The sequence below is a fragment of the Microcebus murinus genome, chromosome 16, assembly GCF_040939455.1.
Source record: "Microcebus murinus isolate Inina chromosome 16, M.murinus_Inina_mat1.0, whole genome shotgun sequence".
Classification (NCBI taxonomy): Eukaryota; Metazoa; Chordata; class Mammalia; order Primates; family Cheirogaleidae; genus Microcebus; species Microcebus murinus.
In genome coordinates this window covers 28,696,293-28,723,213 of record NC_134119.1, presented here as the reverse complement: position 1 = coordinate 28,723,213, position 26,921 = coordinate 28,696,293, and the positions used below count along the sequence as shown (strand labels likewise).

Sequence of the window (26,921 nt, the reverse complement as noted above, 5' to 3'; positions counted from 1 at the left end):
ACAGAATGACGGAAGAGGTGATCAGTAACCACATATGGCTGTTTATTTTATACAGGGCTCTGTACAAAATATTTACACATATTCTTTACAGAATAAGTAAACCACCTGAAGGTAAGTAGATAATGCTTTCTTCTCAATGGCAGGGAAGAATCCTGATGTTAGCAAAGATACAAAACAAACCTTTTCCTTCTTAAGCCACAACATAAGCAAATGCCACTTGCTTTCTGGGACCCAAAATGCTATGGCCTTGGGACCTGTCACATGCATCTCCTTTTCATCAATTCCATCACTATTTACAAACAGGTTTGAGGGCTGTGGCAGGAGGCGCAGATGCTGCTGCCCACTGAAATGGTGACACGAGGACAAACCTGCTGTGGGAGACCACGGAACATTCACCACATCACCACCTCTGCATCCTAGAACTTCCTTTGTCTCGATGAGTTCACCACTTTCTAAACTAATCCATCTACATCACATTCCTCCCAGGGAGGGCTTTGCTGTGAGAATGGACCATCACTTTGAGCTTTTTTTGGTTTTAAAGTGCTTAGTGTAACTCAGCACAGACACCTCCTAACTGTTCTGGGCTTGCTGGCATCCTGGCATGCGGAACGCCTCCACCCTGCACGCAGCGGGCGCGTGGGAGGATGTGGGGGTCTGGACATGGTGGGTGGAGTGCTTCTGGCATGTTCACTTTAAGCAAACACCTGCCAAGAGAGAACGGTGCCCAGGGAAGACCAGGAAAACAAAAGTACGTGGCTGCTTCACTATATACCCAAATTCTTTAAAGCAGCAAAAGGCACTTTTTTTCTAAGCCAGAGTTAATTGGAAAGAACACTGGCTTTGCTTACAGAAAAGCTGTCCCAGAAGAACAAGTAGTCGCCCATGCTCCTTGAGACTGGGTGAGTCCTTGGGGAAGCTTGGGGTTGGGGCCAGCTGTTCCAGGCTCCTGCTAAGCTCTTTAGGCTATCGTTTGTCCCTTTCTGGGTGCCAGCAAGTTTCCAGTGACATTTCCAACCAGGTGGGAGAGACCAGCAGTTGAGGAGATAAATCAGACCCAAAAAACAACACCCAGGTAGTGAGTGGGTACCTATTTGTGAGTAGGAGGGTGATTTGAGGAAAACAGGAAGGAAGGAAAGCCAGTCAGAAAGTGGGCACTTAGGAAGCACAGGGCTCTTTACAAACAGTAACTCTGGCTAAAGCAAAATGTTAAACAATTGAGTAGAAAATAAACTTCAGGATCTTAGAAGCTCATCCTTCTGATGAGAACTTTTTTCCATGAAGGAACTATTATTTTTAAAATGAGGGTACTTTACATGTTAGGTGTATATAATTCTAAAAATAGTAATAAAAGTATCTTTCATAAGCAGTGTCAAAGAATAGGAAGGAAAAAAAAGGCAGGCAAAACCAGTCTAGGACCAGGGACCTAAAAATCCCTCCTGCTTGACTGGAAATGCCCATGCAATTTCTAGGCTGCACATAGGTAGGATTTAACTGGTAACCTAGTTCACATCTGTCTCTTTGATTTCTGACCAGCTAACGACACTGCTCGTAAGAGGGCCAATGTGTTTCCAGGCTAGAGTCCTCTGCCATCTTGTTTTCACTCCAAAGCCGGGCTTCTGCAGTGGCAGCCCCTAGCTTCTTAGTCCAAGTGAAGCAGACAGAACAGGGGTGGCAAGGAGGGCATCCCATGGTCCAGCGAACTTTCTACTGGGAGGCCAGGAGGTTCCCCAATCAACAGGGCAGCCCTGGCCTAGCAGGTTCCCAAGGCAGCGAGGAGCTAAAGAAACACATTTCCTCCAACACAAGGGGAGGCAGCAGACAGCCCACTCAGCAGCCCGTTGGGAGGGGAATAATTGAGTTCTGCACCCAGGCCCCAAGTGCCCTTGGTGTCAGGCAGGCTCTGCTACTGGCCTCTGAAGCAAAGGCAAACATGGATAGGCAGGGAAGAGTGGCAGGAATAGAAAACCCTTGACAGAAACCCTTTTAATAAAGGAAATTCCACCTCCTCCCAATCCTTCCATGGAAGGGTGAGACCTTAATGTGATGTAATGTGTCTTCTCCGGCTTTCAGGGAAACAGCTGCAGCTGAAACTTAGGGGCCCACTCCAGGGCACTTTTCACCACGGCCAGCGCAGCCGCTCCAAGCGCCACTGTCAGCCCCATCACTGCCAGTTTCACAAAGCGGTTGGTCCTTGGTTTGGTCAGGACATCTTTTGTTCGATCCTCAGTCCGCACAAGTCCCCGAAACCGCTGCCGCAGCACCATGTCAGGCCTCTGCTGGGCTGATGCCAGCTCAAAGTCTTTGAAGGTAGAGGCTGCGGTTCTGCAGGAGAAGGAGATAGAAGAAAATGGTATGAAAGGAGAAGGAAAGAAAAACTACACGAAATAGGCTCAGGGTACAGCTAACAATTGCTCAGAAGCTTCTCTTGATAAGGACCAATGAGTCCACAGCAGGGATTCCACTGGCCTAGGCTTAGGTCTATGAAACATGCTCTTAGCCCTGTGCCCCACCAGGGTCCCCACCTCACTTCTGCTTGTCAACAATCACCCCAGCTTAACCAGCACCCCGGCCTCACTCACCTCTCTGCTTGCTGCTGGGCAGCTGCCGCCCGAGCAAGTTCGGATGGGGGAAACTGAACAAAGAGGTCTCCTGCTCTGCTGATCAGTGTCTCGTAGGGGAGGTCCTGAGGGATCTGGGACAACAGGTGGTGAACCGAGGCCATGTCACAGTCACAGTCCAGAACTTCTTGCTCACGATGCAAAACGATCTGCGAGTAGGGAGGAAGGCTTCACATCAGAGAGCAGGCACACAGGGCATGGGCCACTCCCACTCCATTCTCCTTAGAGATGAATTTAAATTGGTAACAGACAGGGCTCAGCTCAAATGCTCCACAAACTCTTGCATCCACTGAGGAAGTGATAATGTATATTCTCAGAGCTGTTCCTACTGGTCTGGCCCTTCCTGCTAGAGGCAAACTTCCACCCTATGATGTGAAAGGCTGACACATTACAACCTAAGTCCTTTCAGGCACATTTGCTCAGATGTCTCTCTAAGTCTTAAAAGAAATGAAGGTGATTCTTTTAGGAGTAAGAAAAGGAGAGGGATTATTAGGAGATTCCTGGAGCTCTAGCACAGAAGAAATAGTTCAAAATAGTAGAAAGAATGGTCTCACTCCCTTTTAACATCTTCCTTCTGACTGCTGGTCCACAAATCCACAGTTGCAGAAAGGACCAGTGACTAGTGATGTGCTTTCCTGAATCTCCACCTTCACCCCCTCATTCAGGCCCTTCCAATAACTGGAGCCCCTAACCGCTACCACAAGCCACCTCACCTTTTCATCATAACACTAGGTATCTTCTTAAACAGTTTGTACTAGTGACTGCTTCCCAAACTGTGTTCATCAGCGGAACATCTTCCAGATGGCAATAGAAACCCTGACAATTCACAATGCACACTAGCATTTTATTTATTTATTTTTATTTTTTTGAGACGGAGTCTCACTCTGTTGTCCGGGCTAGAGTACTGTGGTATCAGCCTAGCTCATAGCAACCTCAAACTCCTGGGTTCAAGCAATCCTTTTGCCTCAGCCTCCCGAGTAGCAGGGACTACAGGCATGCACCACCATGCCCGGCTAAGTTTTTTCTATATATTTTTTAGTTGTCTGGCTAATTTCTTTCTATTTCCAGTAGAGACAGGGTCTCACTCTTGATCAAGCTGGTCTCGAACTCCTAACCTTGAGCGATCCTCCCGCCTTGGCCTCCCAGAGTGCTAGGATTACAGGCATGAGCCACCACGCCTGGACCACAGTAGCATTTTAAAGGTTCAGAAAAGTCATACAGCAAATAAATCTGTTTAACTGTTAAACTTTGTTTAAGCAGCATTTCCCAACTTTCTTTTTCTTTTCATGACACCCCTTAACATTGCCCAGCATGGTGTCCAGGGACACTAGACTGGGAAATGTTGTCTTTGTCTCTTTCTGTAGTCACCAGATTTCCCTGCAGGGTAATAGCCAAGCTGGGACAGGTGATAGTGAGCCTAATTGCTGGCTCATGGCCTGTACCTACCACAGCTGCAAAGTAAATGGGCATCAGGGGGTGGCAGGCCAGGAAGAAGTCATATAACCGCACGACGTGCCTGAAGTCAGACAGGACATGCCCAAACCAGGTGATGAGCCAGCTGAGGGCAAAGATGGTCCCCACCTCAGCACTAGGAGCAAAGGAAATCCAGACGTTAGGTTCCCTGCTGGTCACCCCTTCCCTCGCTCTGGGCCTTCTTTGTCCTCAGTGCTGGTGAGAAGGAAGCATCTGGGAAACACGCTTTCTGAAAAGCTTGGCCACCTAGGAATTCGGCATCTTCTCCTCACAAAATGCAAAGTCTTTAAAATGTCCCATGACTCTAATACCACACAGGGTCCTGGCTGCCTTGTCTCACTGGGTGCTCTCCTAATGGCCAACACATGTCAACAACAGGAACAAGAAGCAGTTGTTTTCAAAGAAAACAACTTTCCTTCTGAGAAAGTCTTACTCATTTTTAGGGGCACAAATTCTCATGCTTGAAAACATGACTATGTTAATTTTTCAGTTAACATGAGACTACTGAAATGTCTTAAGACATAGCCATTATTTAAAAAAAAAAAAAAAGTGAGGCAAGAATATATTTCCAACGAAACAGGAGAAAAAAAAGTCATATGAGATTTGCAAAGAAATATTTCTTCTCTTTGGTACTTTGGAGATAAAACAACCCACAGATGACCTTGTCCTTCTCACCTCTAGATTCCACAGGACTCTGTACCTGTCTTGTGACAACAGCCTTAAAGTCTACCTGGCTTACTTACCTTATCCACCTCTCCCCACCCATTGTAAACTCCTCAAGGCATGGCTATGTGTCATCCTTGTATCCCCCAAAGAGCCCAGCACCCAAAAAGTGCTCCAAGACTGTACAGAACTGAATTATCCAGATCACTGGTGACTGGAAAGAACAACTTGGAAGACTTAACACTAATCCACATAAGATGATAATACAATTGAGCTAGACTTGTGAGGAAGAAACAAAAGCTCAGAGTGTACAGTGTAGGGGTGTATGTGTTTGTGTACACATAAATATAGACACATACATACCTCTGCATGAAGTCATGGAGTTCTGGATTCACCCGGTCAATGATGGGCATCAGATAGTTTAATATATGCTTGGTGTTGTCCATTGTTGGATCCATAAAATCCCTGCAGGGAGACAATTCAATGAGATTGGTCAGGCCAAACACTTAAGTCAGGGCTGGAGGATGAGGTAGGCTCAGACTATTGAAAAAACTGACTGGAAAATGGGTTGACGAGTTATCCCAGGGGGGCTTAAGGAGTGACACCCATCCTCTTATGTCCCTCTGCACTGGTACCTGAGGTGGTGGGTAGATAATTTTTCTACCAGGGATGTTGCCAGCCTCTCGCCTACCACCAGCAGAAATGTGACCACGATGTCATGGTAGCCCTGGTAGTAGTGCAGCTGAGGGTTGCGCTCCAAGATGAGAAGGATGATGTCGATCAGTTCTTCCTGGAGCCCTTCTCTCTGCTCGTCTGGCATGCCTGGGGAAAGGAGGGGAGAGAAGATGCATTTGAACATGGCAAGCAGCCTAGTAACAAGTTTAGGAAGAAGGCCAGTGATGGCTTTTCAAAGACAGTGTTCAATGTAAGAAAATGAATTGCAAACCATTTGGCAACATATATCAAGATCCACACACTGTTGACACCACTTGGCACACGGAAAGGAGCCAGCCACCAGCAACCTTACAGTGGGGGAACCTGGAGACACCAACTTAACCAAGTCATCACAGTTATAACCAAGTCATCATAGTTAATTCCCCCAACCTTACAGTGGGGGAACCTGGAGACACCAACTTAACCAAGTCATCACAGTTATAACCAAGTCATCATAGGTAATTGAGTATGGGCAGCATGCGCCTCCTCATGTGACACACTGATGAGAGCTCAGCACCATGTCTGCGGAATTTCTGTCAACAGTGCATAACTCTGAATCTCCTAATAAGGAAATACCAGATAATCCCAAAGAAAGGGAAATTTAACAAAACAACTGGCCTGTCATAAAATACAAAAGAATTATTTCAGATTAAAGGAGGCTAAAGAGGCCGGGCGCTGTGGCTCACGCCTGTAATCCTAGCTCTTGGGAGGCCGAGGCGGGCGGATTGCTCAAGGTCAGGAGTTCAAAACCAGCCTGAGCAAGAGCGAGACCCCGTCTCTACTATAAATAGAAAGAAACTAATTGGCCAACTGATATATATATAAAAAAAAAATTAGCTGGGCATGGTGGCGCATGCCTGTAGTCCCAGCTACTCGGGAGGCTGAGGCAGGAGGATCGCTTGAGCCCAGGAGTTTGAGGTTGCTGTGAGCTAGGCTGACGCCACAGCACTCACTCTAGCCTGGACAACAAAGTGAGACTCTGTCTCAAAAAAAAAAAAAAAAAAAAAAAAAGGAGGCTAAAGAGCTATGATGATTAAATGAGAAATGTATGAATTTGTATTTTCTTTTCCTATAAAGGACACCATTAGGACAAATGGTGAAATCTGAATAAAATCTGTGAATTAATTATATAACAGTATTTTTCAATGTTGTTACTGATTTTGATAAGTATACTGTTATTATATAAGAGCCTTATTTTTAGAAAATATATCCTGAACTATTTAGGGGGCAAAAGAGTACCAATTTATTCTTAAATATTTAGTTCAGAAAAAAATTTATATATGTGTGTATGGAGAAACAAAGAGAGCAGCAGATATAATAAAATGTTAACACACAAGGAAATCTGTGTAAAAGGTATCTGGGGAATTCTTTGTTCTACTTTTGTAACTTTCTGGTAAACATGAAATTATACAAAAATAAAAAATTTGCCAGGCACAGTGGCTGATGCCTGTAATATGCCAGCACTTTGGAAGGCCAAAGTGGGAGGATAGCTCAAGGCTAGGAGTTCAAGACCAGCCTGGGCAACACGAGACCCAATCTCTACAAAAAATAAAATTAGCCAGGCATGATGGTGCATACCTGTAGTTCTAGCTACTTTGGAGGCTGAGACAGGAGGATGGCTTGAGCCCAGATGTTTGAGGTTGCAGTGAGCTATGATGATGCAACTGCACTCTAGCCTGGGTAACAGAGTGAGACTCTGTCTCAAAAAACAAAACAAAACAAAAAACCACCACCACCACCACCCCCCAAAAAGGAAAACTAAGTAGTGAGAGTAAAACATAAACCTTGTTTGAATTTTTTCACTGTAAGAGTGGTCAACCAAACCCAGAAGAACATGAATGGGAAAAGAATGTGAGGCCACATGGAAAGTTCAGCCTACAGAAAGGATATCATGGACTTTACATAAATGGAAGACGAATAAGGGATTCAGAGGGAAAATTTACCTAAGGAAAAAAATGGGAGGTATCTGTCTTGTGTGATGTCATCCAAACCAGTGGGATAGCAAAAAGGGACCAGACCATGGTATGCTTTTATCAAAACAAAGTTGGCAAACTACTGGGAATCACACGAGCCTCTCCAGGGAGCAAGATCAAGCAGAAAAGAAGGCCCTTGACCAGACAAGTCTGAGCCAGGGCGTGGTTTCAGAGGAGTGAAGCAATAGGTTTAGAGGCGCTCATTCACTTTAGCAATTCTCCTCTCTTCACAGATTGAAAGGTGAAGTTGCCAGGGGAAGAGAAATGGGTCATACATGTCAAGTTTGTTGTCCAGTTTCTTTCGTTGTGAAAATGGAAATAGTCAGTTTTCTCTTTCTTCCTGGGAATGGGGAGGAAATTTTAGGAATACATTCTTTAAACATGTGGGGAATGGCCTCCTTTCCAGTCCAAGGGACCCTATATATGTATATGCAAGGTATCATTATTTATAAACCTAATTAAATGAAGATATCAATAGTTCTTTTTTTTTAATTTTAATTTATATTAACTTAAAAAAATTTTTTTAATATATTTTACATTAATTTTCTTTAGCGTTTCACTCCAGAAGTACAATAGTTCTTATTAGTGCCCAATTACAAACCAATCTGCTCTCTAAAGCTGACTGATGGCTCTAATAATCCCTATGAACTCCCTTCTGTGGCTTAAAGAAAAACAAAAACCAAAAAACCTCTTCTTTCATTTACCACCTCTAGGCCAAGAGAAGTTATCTTTGGTTCAAGCTTTCGGAGTGGGGGTCTGAAAGTGACCAGATAACAAAAGAATGACTCAGCAAATTGGGAGTACTAAAGGCCCTTGAGGAGGTGGGTCCCGCATGTCACGTCACACTGTAGGCTGGGATGAAAATTTCCCGGGCCTGGCAAGCATTGCCACAAGAGAATGCATATGGGACAGAAAGTCTCATTCCAAATATGGCAAAACTAGGAGAGCTTCTCACCAGGAGGGAACCGCCGTAAAGACCGCCTGACATCCAGCAGCACTTGCTGGTAGTCCTTGCTCATCTGGCGTAGGTCCTTCCCTGTTGGAAGAAAAGGAGTAAGTTACTGCAGGAATGTCTGAGAAGCCAGACCAGAAGCAAATGTTCTGGGATGACATCAATGGCCTGGGGACCCATGTCAGCTTTTTCCTGAAGAGGACATGACTCAAGATACAACATCTGGAAAGAAATCCCTAGTTCAGTTCCAAACACATGCCTGTTCCTGCAAGTCACCACGATCACAAGAGGAGGGGACAGACTGCCCAGAGGCAATGTAGTAAGGTAGGGAGAACAGTACAGACCAGGGGCCTAATGAGGCTGTGACTGTGCATCGCTGGGGAACTGCCCTGAATTTCAATGTCCACAGCTGCAAAATGTAGCTTCCCATATACCTCTTGGGTTGCTGCAAGAATCAAATATTAGAACATGTGGAGAAAGGCAAAATAAAATAAAATATAATCATGAATGTGGAAACCACAGACCACTGAAAAAAAATCCTAACATCTGTAAGATTGTGGGAACACTAAGCAGTTCAGAAAGGAATATTACATCTCTTGATCCTGAAATCTAAAACTAAGACACTGTAAACAGGAGATAATACTTGTGTTCGGTTGATAAGCCCAATACAGTGTGAAAGTAAGGAGGCAGTCTCTAGCTGTTATATAATGAGAATACATTTTCCTGAAGCCAAACCAAGTGCTATATAATAAGCATACATTTCCCTCACAACCCAAATCAAAAGCTATTAGAGAAGCCTGTGCAATACTTCCTCACACACAGACTTCATATTATAAAAAGACATGGGCAGTCTGGAATCTGACAGAAGAACATCGTCTCAGGATTGAGAGTATGAATATGGCAATGCTTTGCTTTCCAACAAAAAGCTGACTGCTCTGAGACAGCCAGTTCCAAGGATAATAACAAGTGGTAACTCAACACCTACTCAGTAGCACCTTGACATTGTGAACTTTTTAGTGGCAGAGGTCCTTTTTAATCATCTCCTGTACCTGGCACACAATTGGAACAAACTAATATTTACCCAATGAATGAAAGAATCCTCAGCACTCAGCATTTTGCCACAATAGCAGGAAAGCAATAAAGTAAATGAATTAAGTGAATGAACAACAAAGTGGATTCACTGTTCTACACTACTTTCTTCTGTATTTTGAATTGCACTCCAAGGAACTCCTTCTATTTTATGCACTTTGCAAATTAGTTAGGTAACAGCTTTTCATAGAATTACAGAATTTCAGAACGCCAAAGGATCAAAGTTTTTCTCAATAAAAAGAGTTAAAATTTTTTTTTCCAGAACTCCTATCTGAAGAAATAATTTTTTTTTTTTTTTTTTTTTTTTTTTTTTTTGAGACAGAGTCTCACTTTATTGCCCAGGCTAGAGTGAGTGCCGTGGCGTCAGTCTAGCTCACAGCAACCTCAAACTCCTGGCTCAAGCAATCCTCCTGCCTCAGCCTCCCAAGTAGCTGGGACTACAGGCATTCGCCACCATGCCCGGCTAATTTTTTGTATATATATATTAGTTGGCCAATTAATTTCTTTCTATTTATAGTAGAGACAGGGTCTCACTCTTGCTCAGGCTGGTTTCGAACTCCTGACCTCGAGCAATCCGCCCGCCTCGGCCTCCCAGAGAGCTAGGATTACAGGCGTGAGCCACCGCGCCCGGCCAGAAATAATTTTTTTATATATATAATTTTATTTTTTAGAGACGGTGTCTTGCTATGCTGCCCAGACTGGCCTTGAACTCCTGGGCTCAAGTGATCTTCCCACCTAAGGATCCCAAATAGCTGTGACTGCAGATACAAACTACTGCACCTAGCTTCTTGTTGTTTTTTTAAGGGCCTTAAAGGTATTCTCTCTCCTCATAGTCCAGTGTTCCTCAAAATGTAGTTCATTCACACCAGAATCAGCTGGGATGCTTCCTAAAATGCAGATTCCTAAAACCCACCTCCAATCAAGTGAATCTAGACTAAAATATGGATTTTTTTTTTTTTTTTTTTTTTTTTGAGACAGAGTCTCACTTTGTTGCCCAGGCTAGAGTGAGTGCCGTGGCGTCAGCCTGGCTCACAGCAACCTCAATCTCTGGGGCTCAGCGATCCTACTGCCTCAGCCTCCCGAGTAGCTGGGACTATAGGCATGCGCCACCATGCCCGGCTAATTTTTTGTATATATATTTTTAGTTGGTCAATTAATTTCTTTCTATTTTTGGTAGAGACGGGGTCTCGCTCAGGCTGGTTTCAAACTCCTGACCTTGAGCAATCCGCTCGCCTCGGCCTCCCAAAGTGCTAGGATTAAAATATGGATTTTTAATAATCTCCCCTATCTGGTCAATATTTTAATTCCTAATCAAAAGCTCATTCCATTTTTGAATAAAATTCTACTTTTCAGTTTTGGCCTTATTTTCAGAGTGGGCCTGAGTGTTTCCTAAAATGCTTTAGGATTTACTCATCTACTCTTGGTCTGAAATGAGCATATTCCTTTCACTTTAATGCTAAAAAAGGAGAAAAAAAAAAAAAGAAATGAGCATAAAAGTCAAAGATCCTGAAATTCTTTTCTCCGTCTCTTAGGTAAGCTCTGCCTCAACCCCGCCCTCCTCCATTACCTGATATAGGAGGTGGCTCACTGGTGTTGACATTGAGGAGCTCGGGCCACACTTTCCTTCTGATCTCATCAGTCAGGAGCCCTCCTTCACTGATAGCCATGCGTCTAAGGGCAGCCACGTCAGTAGGATCACTATTCAGAGCTTGGTGTATCTCTGCCACTTTCTTTTTCCTTTTGGCATTAAAGTCTGTAACAAAAGGTACGGAGAAGCATTAAGCACACATTCAGCACATGTATGTTTTCTGTCTAGAGCTCATTCCCCCTTTTTGGTTGGAGGTACAGGTAAGTATCTCCTTTCAGAAAGCCAGCTCTGAGATCACCTGCTGGCATAAAGTCCACAGCCAGATGCACTAGTAATTTCAGGTCCAAGCCGCCAAATGTCATGGGGGATAGGGGTGGAGAACTAATTATAACATAGATTTTAAATAGCCTATTTTTAAAAAGATAATCTCCTTCTACAGGTTTAAACCAAAGATCACAGGCATAGACCAGGAACAATATGTTTTTGTTTTTTAAAAAGCCAGTCAAATTTAACTGTGGGGGGTTGTATACCAACTTCAGTAACACTGATGTGAGTAAGTTCTGATAACCCACTACCATCAGAGCAGCCACCCTATGTTGCTTTTTTTAAAAACAAAAACAAAAAAACAAAAAAAAAACGACGTAGTGAAAAAAGGGACATGTTAAAATTAGACAGATCCTGGTTCACATCTTGGCTCTGCCACTTATCTATTCTACAACCTTGGGCAGATTACTTCACCTTTCTGGGCCTCTGAATTGACATCGTCTTGTCAAGATGGTTACCACAGTGTACAGTAGATATTTACTAAAAACGAAATCTCTGAGACAGCCTAGATTTTTAAAATCAATGTACAGATATTTGATTAGCACATGATGAGCAAAGCACTAAGGAGCTTTGTGTGCAGTATCGGCCTCTCTTACCAGCCACACTGAAAACCAAGTACCCTTTGACATTCTTTTTTTTTTAACTCCCCCTTGGCCCAGCTGAGATGACATTCTGCTTTTGAAAATATCTCTATGTTATTCTGATGTTTTTGATATACTATATAAGTGACAAGCAAGGAATTAAATCATAATAAATGCTCAGTAAATTCAGGCACATCTAGCAGTTAGTGTCGTTTTCCTAAAAGAATGCCTATTCATTCTTTTCTTTTTTGAGACATTGTCTCACTCTGTTGCCCAGGCTAGAGTGCCTCAGTGTCAGCCTAACTCACAGCAACCTCAAACTCCTGGGCTCAAGCAATCATTTTGCCTCAGCCTCCCAAGTAGCTGGGACTATAGGCATGCACCACCATGCCCGGCTAATTTTTTCTATATATTTTTAGTTGTCCAGCTAATTTCTTTCCATTTTTAGTAGAGACAGGGTCTCACTCTTGCTCAGGCTGGTCTCGAATTCCTGAGCTCAAGCAATCCACCTGCCTCAGCTTTCTATAGTGCTAGGATTTCAGGCGTGAGCCACCACACCCAGCTGCTATTCATTCTTAATAAATAAACTTCACAGAGCATATGTATCTCCTACTGTAACACTATTTTGCTGCTGTTTATATAGGAAAAATGTACATGTATGTCATCAAAACTTAACACTACATTTAAAACCAAGTAGAAAAGTCTCCAGTTACATGCTAATGCAACTGGTAAAACATCAGAATAACATAGAGATATTTTCAAAAGCCAAGTGTAATCTCAGCTAGGGCAAGGGGGAGTTTAAAAACAAAAAGAGTGTCAAAGGGTACTTGATTTTCTTTTCCCTTTTTTTTTTTTGAGACAGGGTCTCACTTTGTTGCCCAGGCTAGAGTGAGTGCCATGGTGTCAGTCTAGCTCACAGCAACCTCAAACTCCTGGGCTCAAGTGATCCTACTGCCTCAGTCTCCCCAGTAGCTGGGACTACAGGCATGTGCTACCATGCCTGGCTAAGTTTTTCTATATATATTAGTTGGCCAATTAATTTCTTTCTATTTATAGTAGAGACGGGGTCTCGCTCTTGCTCAGGCTGGTTTCCAACTCCTGACCTCGAGCAATCTGCCCACCTCGGCCTCCCAGAGTGCTAGGATTGGATTACAGGTGTGAGCCTCCGCGCCCGGCCAGGTACTTGGTTTTCAGTGTGGCTGGTAAGAGAGGCTGACACTGCACACAAAAGCACTGTTTCCTAACAACCATATTAATTACTGGTGAGCAGGATGTTTTAAGCATCTTTCGTCCTTATGTGATAGTCTGTTATTTACATGCATTTTATTGTGTTTAAATTACTTTTTAGGGCTGGTCTGAGAGTAGTGGTGTTTACAACTAATTGATCAAACCAGTTACAGATTTCTTTGTTCCTTCTCCACTCCCACTGCTTCACTTGATTAGCCTTTAAAAAAATAAAAAATAAATTACATTTTTAGGAAATTGATTGGGAGCTTATGGTTGACATCTATCATATTGTAATCTTTCTATTTAAAATAATGGAGTAACAGGCTCCCAGCGTTTTCATACAGAATATCTATTTTCAGGAATGGCTTGCTGAAGTTAAATGGATGATGCCTGTATTTAGATTCTTTTTGGTTGCCTGTACCACTCTGAAAATAAGCCAAAAACACAAGAAAAGTTAAACAAGACAATACAAAATGTCACAAGGAAGTACACTATATATAATTGCCAAAAAAAAGGTGTGAAGACAATAAAGGCCAAGAGCTCAAAGAGACTGCAGCGGGCCAAGGTCAGCCTAGCCTGAGAAGTGCACCTTATAAAGGAAGGGGAGCAAAACTGTACGGAATTGACACCAGCAAGCTCTGTGGGGAAAAAGGAAAACCTGCTCCCTTCACCGTGCTGGAAGCTGGAGAGGGCCAGGCCCCTGTAGAGTAGTGCATAGAATTCTAGCTTTTTTCCTCTTTTCTCTGAATATTAGGCTCTGAGAGTACACTATGTATCTCTATGTGAATACAGACAGTTAGCATTTACCAACATATATTTGTCTACTCTTTCTTGTTTAAAAAAAAAAAAAAAACCTGAACTATTTATTTATTTATTTGCCCTAGATGTGCTAAGAGGAAGGAAAAAAAAAAACTTTAAAAATGGGGTTATAGGCCGGGCGCTGTGGCTCACGCCTGTAATCCTAGCTCTTGGGAGGCCGAGGCGGGCGGATTGCTCAAGGTCAGGAGTTCAAAACCAGCCTGAGCAAGAGCGAGACCCCGTCTCTACTATAAATAGAAAGAAATCAATTGGCCAACTGATATATATATATAAAAAAATTAGCCGGGCATGGTGGCGCATGCCTATAGTCCCAGCTACTTGGGAGGCTGAGGCAGAAGGATCACTCGAGCCCAGGAGTTTGAGGTTGCTGTGAGCTAGGCTGACGCCACGGCACTCACTCTAGCCTGGACAACAAAGCGAGACTCTGTCTCAAAAAAAAAAAAAAAAAAAATGGGGTTATAGAAGGTGAGCAAAGGGTGGGCTTGAGATGTTTGGGTGGGTTCAGTGGGTATTTTGACAACAGGTCTTTTTTGGCATATTTGTTTGTGATGTTCAGTAGACATCCTTGCAGTTTAAGATGACATTTTAGGCCGGGCGCGGTGGCTCACGCCTGTAATCCTAGCTCTCTGGGAGGCCGAGGCGGGCGGATTGCTCGAGGTCAGGAGTTCGAAACCAGCCTGAGCAAGAGCGAGACCCCGTCTCTACTATAAATAGAAAGAAACTAATTGGCCAACTAATATATATAGAAAAAATTAGCCGGGCATGGTGGCGCATGCCTGTAGTCCCAGCTACTTGGGAGGCTGAGACAGAAGGATCGCTTGAGCCCAGGAGTTTGAGGTTGCTGTGAGCTAGGCTGACGCCACGGCACTCACTCTAGCCTGGGCAACAAAGTGAGACTCTGTCTCAAAAAAAAAAAAAAAAAAAAAAGAAAAAAAAAAAAAAAGATGACATTTTAAAAATAATTCTCTAATGATGACTTGGGCCCCACCACTTGATGGGACAATCAGCAGAACCTGTTGGATCTTATTTAGAACTGAATTTTCTGTTGTCTTTTCGTTACAGAGAAAGGAAAGATGATGCTCAACTTTAACTTTTAAAAGTGTACCAGTTGTTTTGTTACAATAAAATTAAATGTGTACACACACACACACACACACACACACACACATACATACACAAAGAAGGGAAAGACAGAAGGGCTGGGAAGAAGGGTATAGAATGGAAGAAAGGCTGGGAAACAGCAACATATGGCCCTTTCACTTGACAGTAAATAAATTTATTAAAAAATATTTATGTGGTATATACTAGGTGCAACGCAGTGGAGTCAATGTAAAGTGGAAGATAATACCAGAGGTAGGCTTTAGAGGGCCTCACATCAGAAGATATATATTAGGTTTTAGAAGGGACACAAAGCAGCTTTTCTCAGTAATGTTCTATCCTAAGACAACAGTCTACAAACTGTTTCCATGACAAAACTGCACATTATTATTAATACAAGTGAAAGCTGGTACTAATAGCCCTGGTGACCTACCTATGAGAGCTGTGACATAACCATATGAACACAGGCACCAACGGCTTTGGAGTCACATGCGATTGGAGGTGCGGACAGGAAAAGAACACAAGTGACTTTTCACCCAGGTAAACCTGTCTTCCTGGCTAGACTGTTGTTTTCCCTGGTAGCCTAGTAGGGTGACCCTTTATTCTTGTTTATTTAAGATCTTCCTGGTTTACACCTATAGTCCTAGCATAATTGTTCTAGCAAACCCTTCTTCCTACTCCTGGTACTCTCAAAAATGTCCCAGTATGGATGACAAATTAAGTGATTACTCTACATAGAGATCATGAAAAATCAAGCTCCCAATTCCCTCTGTCAGCATAGCACCTAACTAGTCAAATGTTAATTAGGTGTGTCAAGCTCTTGGCTCAGGTCTGTCCTTCCATCTACACACCTGCCCATTTGCCATCCATCATTCATTCATTGGTACATTAATTTAATGAGTGGCTATTTGTACTAAACACTGTTCTGGGGCTAAAAAACTGAGTAACTCTTTCCTAGCCCTTGAGGGGCTCACAGTAGGGAGGGACACAAACAATTATTATTTTATAATCAAATCATGAGGGATTATGAAAATCCAGAGGAAAGAATGAGGCCAGTTGCAGTGGCTCACACTTGTAATTCTAGCACTCTGGGAGGCCAGGGTGAGAGGCTTGATTGAGGTCAGGAGTTCAAGACCAGTCTGAGCAAGAGTGAGACCCCGTCTCTACCAAAAATATTATAGAAAAAAATTAGCTGGGTGTCTCGGCACACACCTGTATTCCTCGCTATTCAGGTGGCTGAGGTAGGAGGAACGTTTGAATCCAACAGTTTGAGGATTCAGTAAGCTATGATGACACTACTGCACTCTACCTAGGGTGACAGTTAAACTCTGTTTCAAAAAAAAGAAAAAAGAATAACAACTTTTAAGGCAGTCAGGAAAGCCTTTACCAAGAATATATTCTGGTACCCCTTCTTAAAGAAAACTTTTCCAGAGGGAAGTGTGTGTGTTGAAGGGAAAGCATTTCAAGCAGAGAAAACAGTATATGCAAAGACCTTGTCACAATGAAAGAAATGCCACATCTAGAAAACACAGAGTTCTGTGAAGCTGGAGTGTCAGGTAAAGGACTACAGTAAATGAGGCTATTAAAAAGAGTCTGGGTTTTATCCTGCACTCAACAGGAAGATATGGAGGGATTTTCCTTTGGGGTTAAGAGTCATCCTTTGGAAAATGGATTTTTATGTTTTCAAAGAGTGGTCACAGATGTGCAGGAAAGAAAAGACTTTTTATATAACAGAGGCTGAGACAAAATATGAGCAGGAATTCAATTAATTTAAACAGAGGAAAAAAACTAACAGATATTAACATTTTTTTTTTAGATAGCATCTCACTCGGTTGCCCAGGCTAGAGCGTAGTGGTGTCATCATAGCTCACTGCAACCTCACACTCCTGAGCTCATATGATCCTACTGGCTCAGCCTCCCACATAGTTGGGACTACAGGTGTGTGCCACCATGCTGGGCTAATTTTTAAAATTGTTTTTTTGTAGGCCGGGCACGGTGGCTCACGCCTGTAATCCTAGCTCTCTGGGAGGCTGAGGCGGGCGGATTGCTCAAGGTCAGGAGTTGGAAACCAGCCTGAGCAAGAGCGAGACCCCGTCTCTACTATAAATAGAAAGAAATTAATTGGCCAACTGATATATATATAAAAAATTAGCCAGGCATGGTGGTGCATGCCTGTAGTCCCAGCTACTCGGGAGGCTGAGGCAGAAGGATCGCTCGAGCCCAGGAGTTTGAGGTTGCTGTGAGCTAGGCTGACGCCATGGCACTCACTCTAGCCTGGACAACAAAGCGAGACTCTGTCTCAAATAAATAAATAAATAAATAAATAAATAAATAAATAAATAAATAATTTTTTTTGTAGAGACAGGGTCTCGCTAAGTTGTCCAGGCTGGTCTTAAACTCCTGACCTCAAGGGATCCTCCCACCTTGGCCTCCCAAAGTGCTGGGATTATAGGTGTGAGCCACCTCCCCTGGCCAATTTTTTTCCTTTTAACTTGGGAGTACTCTTGCATTTTTCACACATCACAAATTAAGACCACTTAAATAGCAATACTGAATACTGCTTGAGGGAAGCCAACATTCAGAAATCTTTTTAACCTATTTTTGCTAAGAGTATGGAAAACTTTCTTCAATTTGTTTAGATATACATACTCCCTACCCCTCTTTCCAAGTAATTCAGCAATCTGAGGGAAAGGAAAACCACAGCATGTATGTATCTTTTTTTTTTTTTTTTTGAGACAGAGTCTCACTCTGTTGCTCGTACACTCACTCTGTTGCCCGTGGCATCAGCCTAGCTCACAGCAACCTCAAACTCCTGGACTCAAGCAATCCTACTGCCTCAGCCTTCAGAGGAGCTGGGACTACAGGCATGCGCCACCATGCCCAGCTAATTTTTTCTATATATTTTTAGTTGTCCAGCTAATTTATTTTCTATTTTTTTAGTAGACACAGGGTTTAACTCTTTCTCAGGCTGCAACTCCTGAGCTCAAATGATCTGCCCACCTCGGCCTCCCAGAGTGTTAGATGCTTGTATGTATCTTGAGAAAAAGAACACTGTCTGTAACCAGGTGGATCTCCATGAGGTTTTAGAAATATTCGCCAGAATGTTAATTAATTCTGAACTCAAACCATACCTCCAATACTTACTTCTCTTATGACTCTTTTCCAACTTTATTTTAATCCTACATTTCAAAATTTACTATCTTCTCATTTTTGGCACTCTGTGGGAACTCAATAAATATGTGCAGAATAGAATAAGTGATTTAGTTTAGTTATTGTTCCTCTGGATAAATTGGCCTATATATAGTAAATGGCATTGTTCTCTGTCACACTACTGTTTATGTTCACAGGCCGGGCGCGGTGGCTCATGCCTGTAATCCTAGCACTCTGGGAGGCCGAGGCGGGCGGATTGCTCGAGGTCGGGAGTTTGAAACCAGCCTGAGCGAGACCCCATCTCTACCAAAAATAGAAAGAAATTAATTGACCAACTAAAAATATATATACAAAAAATTAGCCGGGCATGGTGGTGCATGCCTGTAGTCCCAGCCACTCGGGAGGCTGAGGCAGGAGGATCACTTCAGCCCAGGAGATTGAGGTTGCTGTGAGCTAGGCTGACGCCACGGCACTCACTCTAGCCTGGGTAACAAAGTGAGACTCTGTCTCAAAAAAAAAAAAAAAAAAGAATATGTTCACAATAGAACTCTAAATAGATATATTGACTCTTTGGCTTATTTCTAGAGCTACTAGTGCTTCCCAGAGTAGGAACCACATTCCCAATGTGGATTTAGCTGCTATCTGTTCAGGCCCCAATACCACCTCCCTCAACCCCATATTCTAGTGATTAAATGTAGTGGCAGCTGAGGAAGGCCATCCCCACAAATAGTTTATTGTGCCTAATGTAGGCTCTCACTGTGACAAAAAAAGGGAAGAGAAAACAGAAAACTCAAGTAAGCTAGAGACATATAAATTACAGAGTGAGAAGGTCAACTGCCGGACTGCACAGTGTGGGAGAAAAGGTTAGCAGAGTCTTCACTGAACAACTAATTCGCACATATTCTATCTATCTCAGAAAGAGAAAAATTACAGAGCTATTCTTGGGATGTTCAAGAAAAGATTAAAATGAATGCTATCTATTTTACTTTGAGATAAATTTTACATACAGATTTTAGAGTAGGACACATTTCTGGACTTGAGAATGCTATATCTGGGCTTGGGATAAAAGCCCACATTTCATCTAGAGGTAGCATGTGTGTCATCCTAATCGCCCTGAGTCCTTTCTTCTCCAATTGCTTTATTGCTCCATTTATATAAGAGGTATACTGTATATTCCAAAGCTGATACCTTCCAAATTCCTTTATAGTAGACGTCTTGGCTATCATAACCATGATGGAATGAAATGACTGATCCTACAGCTGGCTGCAAAAGCCTGCTATAAATAAATCCCTGATGGCTAAAAAGTAATTCATTCAACAAAGGAAAAAGAAATGAGATAAGCACGACTTTGGCCTACTCTCCATTAAAATGCTTGTTTTTATTTATTTACTTTTTTTTTTTTTTTGAGACAGAGTCTTGCTTTGTTGCCCAGGCTAGAGTGAGTGCTGTGGCGTCAGCCTAGCTCACAGCAACCTCAAACTCCTGGGCTCAAGCGATCCTCCTGCCTCAGCCTCCTGAGTAGCTGGGACTACAGGCATGCGCCACCATGCCCAGCTAATTTTTTTTCGTGTGTGTGTGTGTGTATGTATGTATGTGTGTGTGTTTAGTTGGCCAATTAATTTCTTTCTATTTATAGTAGAGACGGGGTCTCGCTCTTGCTCAGGCTGGTTTTGAACTCCTGACCTTGAGCAATCCACCTATTAGTAACTTGGATCAGGTTAGGTAATCTACACACACATATAATGGAATCTTACGTGAGAATACAAAATTCCATACTGATTATTTAGGTTAAGCTTGCATACCATGAAAGCTTTCCAGTCTTTAAACAGAAGTTAAACTCAAATTAAGCAATGTTAGCCTTACTCAAAACAATGGAAAAGCCAGTCAGAGAGAGAAAGAGAGACATCCCCCTACACCATCCCTGAACTCCTGATATTGATATTGGAAATTAACTTAAAAATTTAAGCTTGAACTTCATGCCTGTACCAGAGAAAGACAGTGGGAGAGGAAAACCTTAGCTTAAGTCTGGGTAAGAATCCTACTAAATGCAAAGTAGAAAAAGAAAAAAAAGAAAAAAGAATCCTATTAAAAACAAATCAGGTGTTTTTGGTACAAGAGGCCCGTGTGCTGCTATGTGGTGAATGTATCATGCTCTTACTCTATAATCCTATCTTTCCCTTCTCAATAAACCTCATTTTGTGCTTTAAAAAAAAAGTAGCCTCTATTTTTGGAGGTCCTAACTAGTAATTTCTACAAAACAGTACCCAAATCAGCAGAGATTCATTAACTACCTGAAATATAAAGATAAGCATGTATCCAGAAAGAATGCTTTATCCCAACAACAGAGAAAAATAGTCTAGAGAGTAAAACCAATGTGACCACAAACTCTGCATAGGAGGGCTTCTAGTATTAACAACTGCCAATAATTCTCCAATATGAATAAAAACAAAATAAAAACAGGAAATCTCATCTCTAAATTCTTCCCATTCATCCAGGGAAGCAAAATCAAGGAAACTGGAGGGGATAAAGTCTTGCATCCTAGACACAGCTGCAACATGTCACAAGACCCAACCCACTTAAGGCACTATTATGCCATGACGACAGATGTCACACAAACACCAGCAAAGGGTTACAATGTCAAAGGGCCCAGAAGTCGTATGTGGAGTGAGCTCCACTTCCATCCAGTATCAGAACAAGAGAAAAGATGGGGAAACAGAAAGTGAGCCCAGAGAAACAAAATATGATACCAAGAGCTTCATCTAAATAAGTGTATTGAATAACGTGGTTAGTTCTGTTATGGACACCATCCATCAGAGGACTGGAAAGGAGGAAAACTTGGTCTTTCCCAAAGGAAAAAAGATTATTTCACTTGGTTCAGGGTAAACAGTCATAATTTTAACTGTCATGTATTTATTGTATGAAAAACATGTTCAAGAACATAATATGCAACGAAATCTTAATTTCATAGAAATTATTGTTTAGACTGAAACAATTTAAAGCAAACCTCTTTTCAGGCAATTAAATAACATCAAAAATATGTGGCAGAGGATCGAGATAGAAAGAGATTACTGGTGGCCAGGAGGTGTGGAGACAGGCGAATGGGGAAAGGTTTCTTTTTGGAATCAGATAGTGGCGATGGCTGCAAAACTTTGTGAATGTACTAAGAACCACTGAACTGTACACTTTTAAAGGGTGAATTTCTTGGTAATTAAAAGAAATAGGTGGACACAGACACTGCATAAATCAAGACGGCGACACATGAATGAATTTGGGAGACCTGCCTCATAACGAGGGAGGCAGCGCCAGGAGCCTGAGGACATGGCCGGACAGGTTCAGGCCGGGGGCCTGGCCTCGGTCCTCAGGGAGTCCTAGTTCTCCTCCCATATGTGAGGAGGCCGGAGCGCGGAGCTCCCGCCCCGTCCTTCCCTCTGAGGACGCGCTTCTGCCACCAGGGTTCCTCTGTCTGGTCAGCATCCGCCCGATCCCCCGATTCCAGGCCCTCTCCTCCTTCAGCCACGACCCCGGCCCTCGAGACTCTTCCCCTCCCGCCGTCCCGACCCCGGCCCGTACGCAGCCCGCGGCCCCTCCAGCGCCGCTCCCGCCGCGGAGCGCTCCCCGACAGTTGTCCCCTGGCCCTCGGGCCGTCCGCGCAGGCCGCTCGGCGGCGCCCCGGCCGGCGGCTTCCGTACCTGTCTTCTCGGCGCCTCCGTCCCAGCGGCTGGAAGTGAGGCCGTCGCCCTGCACACTTCGGAGGGCCATGCCCCGGGGGCCCAGGCCCCAGCCTGAGCCCCGGCTGGTGACGGAGCCGCGAAAAGACGCGGCTGTGGCCGCCGGACGCAGCGCCCGCTCTGCCGGGCCAGGCTCGGCTCCTTCGGGCCGCGGCGCGCAGGCGCGTAGCAGCCCCGCCCCGCGCCGCCACGTGATCCTCCCCTACGCCGGGCTGGCGGCCGCTATGTGGGACGCCCGGGAAAGAGAACGCGGGCGCACCGGAGAGCGTTCCGTCCGCTCTGGAGCCAGCGTGCTGAACAGCAGATTGCGTCTTTTCCTTTGCTTGCCTCATCTGTAAAATGGTACTGATGATAACAAAAGCACTGAACTCACAAGGTTATTGAGAAAGTGCTTAGAACATTACCAGCCATATAGTACATGCTCCGCAATCGTGAGCTATTATTTTTGCTTACCAAGGACTTCATTTCCTGTCTCATCTCACCACTCGAACTCCTGTCATCATACTTGGCTCATTCAGAGTTTAGTACGAACATCGCAGACAGCTCCACAGGTTGTGCACTGCACAACGCCGGAGGTGGGGTACCATTCAAGTAAAGGATTATGTGAACAGTGCCCCCTTTGAGTTGTACAAAACAGTGACCACTCATCCACTATAGCACTCTGGCGTTTCACCTCCTCGTCGCTGATGACATTCCTTTCTTTCCAGTACCAGCGTTACATCCGTGATACTGTCATGGCCTCCCAAATCCCCAACGCTAGGCCCCCACGCTGACATTCCCATGATCCCACTTGCTCCATGACCTTCCTACCCCCTACTTGCCTGTCTCCTACAGCCCATGGAACCCATTACTACTGGCCTCTTCTGGTTTCATGTCTATCCTGTCTAATCCAGGTTTCAGGGTCCACCATTACACTTTAAGTCCTTTTTTAAAGGTCCTTCATGGAATTTTCATGAGCAGAAAAGATTACTCTGAAACTAAGGCCTGGCGTGGTGGCTCGCGCCTGTAATCCTAGCACTCTGGGAGGCCGAGGTAGGCGGATTGCTCAAGGTCGGGAGTTCAAAACCAGCCTGAGCAAGAGCGAGGAAATTAATTGGCTAATATATATAGAAAAAATTAACCGGGCATGGTGGTGCATGCCTGTAGTCCTAGCTACTTGGGAGGCTGAGGCAGGAGGATTGCTTGAGCCCAGGAGTTAGAGGTTGCTGTGAGCTAGGCTGACGCCATGGCACTCACTCTAGCCTGGGCAACAAAGCAAGACTCTGCCTAACAAAAAAAAAAAAAAGAAATGAAGCTAACTGTATTTCTAAAATTAATATTCAATTATTAAAATTAGAGATCTCAAAACTTAGTTCTTCCTTAATTCCAACTGACAAATGTACAATTCTATTCATAAATCTAGTAATTATAACAATCACTTCTTTGGTCCCATTAATAAACTTAATTAAAATCCTTTGAACATTTGAAACTGGATTTATACATTTAATAATTCATTTTCTTTTGTTTGTTTTTTTCCTTATCTCCATTCAGAGGGACATTTTCCTTTCTTAAGTATCACAATTTTCTGTCTAACAAAGCCTTTCAAGTCCTTTTGTAATTCTTGTAAATGTGATAAATTTACAACTGTGTTCAGTTCTTGGAATTGTGTCTATACAAACTTAAGATTTCAACTTAAAATCACAAGTTTAACTCTATTATTCAAATACACATTTGTGACTAGGTATGGTGGCTCACACCTGTCAACCCAGCACTTTGGGAGGCTGAGGCAGGGGAATCCCTTGAGGCCAGCAGTTTGAGACCAACTTGAGCAACATAGTGAGACCTCATTTCTATGGAAAATTTGAAAATTAGCTGGGTATTGTGGCACGCACCTGTAGTCTCAGCTATTGAGGCAGGAGGATCACTTGAGCCCAGGAATTCGAGGTTGTAGGGAGCTATGATCGTGCCACTGTACTCTAGCCTGTCTCAAAAAGCAAAACAAAACAAAAACATGTTTGTAATTATTAATAGTATCACAGGAATAATCTGTTAGAATTCTCAAAATTATCTTAAACATTGTAAGAATCTAAACTATGACATTTACATAGACTCTTTAATGCAATATTATTTTTCTGTTTTTTTTTTTTTTTTTGAGACAGAGTCTCACTTTTGTTGCCTGGACTAGAGTGCCATGGCATCAGCTTAGCTCACAGCAACCTCAAACTCCTGGGCTCAAGTGATCCCCCTGCCTCAGCCTCCCGAGTAGCTGGGACTACAGGCGTGCACCACCATGCTCAGCTAATTTTTTATATATATATATATATATATATATATATATATATTTAGTTGGTCAATTAATTTCTTTCTATTTATAGTAGAGACGGCGTCTCGCTCTTGGTCAGGCTGCTTCTGAACTCCTGACCTTGAGCAATCCGCCCACCTCCGCCTCCCAGAGTGCTAGGATTACAGGCGTGAGCCACTGTGCCTAGCCAATGCAATATTATTAACACTGGGAGTTTGAAAACATTTGTAGTCTTTTTTTTTTTTTTTGAGACAGAGTCTCACTTTGTTGTCCAGGCTAGAGTGAGTGCCATGGCGTCAGCCTAGCTCACAGCAACCTCAAACTCCTGGGCTCAAGCAATCCTCCTGCCTCAGCCTCCCAAGTAGCTAGGACTACAGGTATGTGCCACCATGCCCGGCTAATTTTTTATATATATATCTCAGTTGGCCAATTAATTTCTTTCTATTTATAGTAGAGATGGGGGTCTCACTCTTGCTCAGGCTGGTTTTGAACTCCTGACTTCGAGCAATCCGCCCGCCTCAGCCTCTTAGAGAGCTAGGATTACAGGCGTGAGTCACCGTGCCCGGCCCATTTGTAGTCTTTATTCTAAACCATCATTAAGGTTAAAAGATGTTTAGTGTCCACTGAAAAAAAATTCAGTTATCCTGATTTAGCAGTAACCTGCTCAAGCAATCTGAGGAATTAATTCCTTTTCATTTTTCGTGCTGGTCATCCAGACAGCTGGATTCTTGCTTTTCGTAGTGATAGGACAGTGACCACCCTCTTCCCCACCACGGCTACTCTCGGACTAAACAGTTGTGTAGTCACTGTGAAGCCTGGTCCAGCTCTCACCCTCTGTAAAACAAGGAAGTGATGGCTCTCAGGGAAAAGGAAGAAATGCTCAAGGTGAAGAATGAAGTATCCCTTGGAAACACCCAGTTCTTGTTCTGTACTGGTACGGCATCTTCTGGGCAGCATATTACCTAACTGTATTTCATCACCAAGAAGCTGGAAGTAATAGCATGAGCAGGCAAACCAGTCATTCTGCCTCATAATTCCTCATTCCCTTCTTGAAAGGAGCTTTACGTATCATGCAAGAATTTTTTTTTTTTTTTTTAATTTCCTCACTTCCAATGGAAACATATGCAAGAATTTTTAAAAAGCCTTCCTGGACCAGCCTGTGTCGGTCTATGATCTGAGCAATTGTTGGTGCTTTGCGGCTTGGGCTTAGAGCCTGTAGGTGACCCGGAGCCCGTCAGGCTGGACTGCCACAGGGACTGCCACGGGGCCCAAGACATTAGGAAGCACAAACATTTTGGAAGACCTCAAATCACAAACCAGGAGTACTGAACCCGTTTGTTTGCTCAACAACTATTCATTGTCCTTACCCTAGATCAGATCTGTGCTGGGATCCAACATGTTTCATTCTCTGCTCTCCAGGACAGCTCAGGCTGATAAGGGACAGACTCTTCAATTTATAAGGGGTGAGAAGGTCTAGGAAAGGGAGAAGCAGCTTAGAGTTGTGGAAGCCCAAAGAGGGGCACACACCACATAATGAATGGGGCAGGAAAGGGTGAAGAAGTTTCCTGAGTAGGTAACAACTAGGTTTATATAGACGCATGGTTACAGTAAGTCAGTTTGTTAGGGATGAGGGTATGCAGGTGGCAGGGCAGGCAGTCAGACATGTGCCTGGCAGGGCCAGTGATAGGAGGATGTGGTCAAGGGACAAGTGTAGGGTCCAGTAAAAACAGAGAAAAGAAACCACAACAGCAAGAACTTGAAGTTAGGGACTTTGACCCACCAAAGCATGTGCAGAAGGTAGGAGTTTATGGTCAAAGGTAACATTTTCCTCATGAACATAATAAAACTCATACCCCCTAGCGACAACCCCTAGTGACAGTTCCAGAGACAGCCATATAAGGACAGAAAATGGGAGGGTACATGATTCTGAAAATCTCCACCCAATTCCCCCTAAAGACACAAATATTCCACCCCCATCTTGACATATTATTAGGGATTAGCATAAAGAACAGACCCTAACCCTGAGGTGACGTTCATTATTGGAGCAGTCTGCTCTCTACTGACCTTGAGAGTGTACTATACTTTCTATACTCTGTCTTTAAACTCAGGGTTGCATGAGGACAGACCTGTTCCTCTCTGGAACTTACTTTCACTCTGCAATAAAAGCAGCTTGTGGAAATGCTTCTGTCATCACTCCATCCCATCAGCCCTGCTTGTGATTCTTCTAAGCAGGAGCCAAAGAACCAGGACACCTCTCTCTAACCACACCTGGCAAGTCAACAGTGTGAGAAAGCATTCTAGGCTGAAAAAACAGCACAGGTCCTGGTGTGGAGTTAAGAGAAAGCAAAGCATAGACTAGAAACTAGAAGTTGTTAATTTTTTACTTTTTTTGAGACAGAGTCTCACTTTGTTGTCCAGGCTAGAGTGAGTGCCATAGCATCAGCCTAGTTCATAGCAACCTCAATCTCCTGGGCTCAAGCAATCCTTCTGCCTCAGCCTCCCGAGTAGCTGGGACTACAGGCATGCGCCACCATGCCCGGCTAATTTTTTTGTGTATATATTTTTAGTTCATCAATTAATTTCTATTTTTAGTAGAGACGGGGTCTTGCTCAGGCTGGTTTTGAACTCCTGACCTCGAGCAGT

The 26,921-nt window shown here is 43.5% G+C and overlaps 1 protein-coding gene across 1 annotated transcript; it reads right to left on the bottom strand.

Annotated features, from left to right (window-relative positions):
• Positions 1-21: 21 nt before the first annotated feature.
• On the bottom strand, positions 22-22,174 carry TBC1D20 (TBC1 domain family member 20). The gene is made up of 8 exons (XM_012755139.2): positions 21,959-22,174; positions 11,050-11,235; positions 8,397-8,477; positions 5,390-5,576; positions 5,118-5,219; positions 4,065-4,206; positions 2,580-2,767; positions 22-2,322 (listed from the first exon to the last, which is right to left on the bottom strand). Exons 1-8 carry the CDS (start codon positions 22,026-22,028, stop codon positions 2,067-2,069), a joined length of 1,212 nt encoding a protein of 403 aa, XP_012610593.1. The 5' UTR covers positions 22,029-22,174; the 3' UTR covers positions 22-2,066.
• Between the last annotated feature and the right edge of the window lie 4,747 nt (positions 22,175-26,921).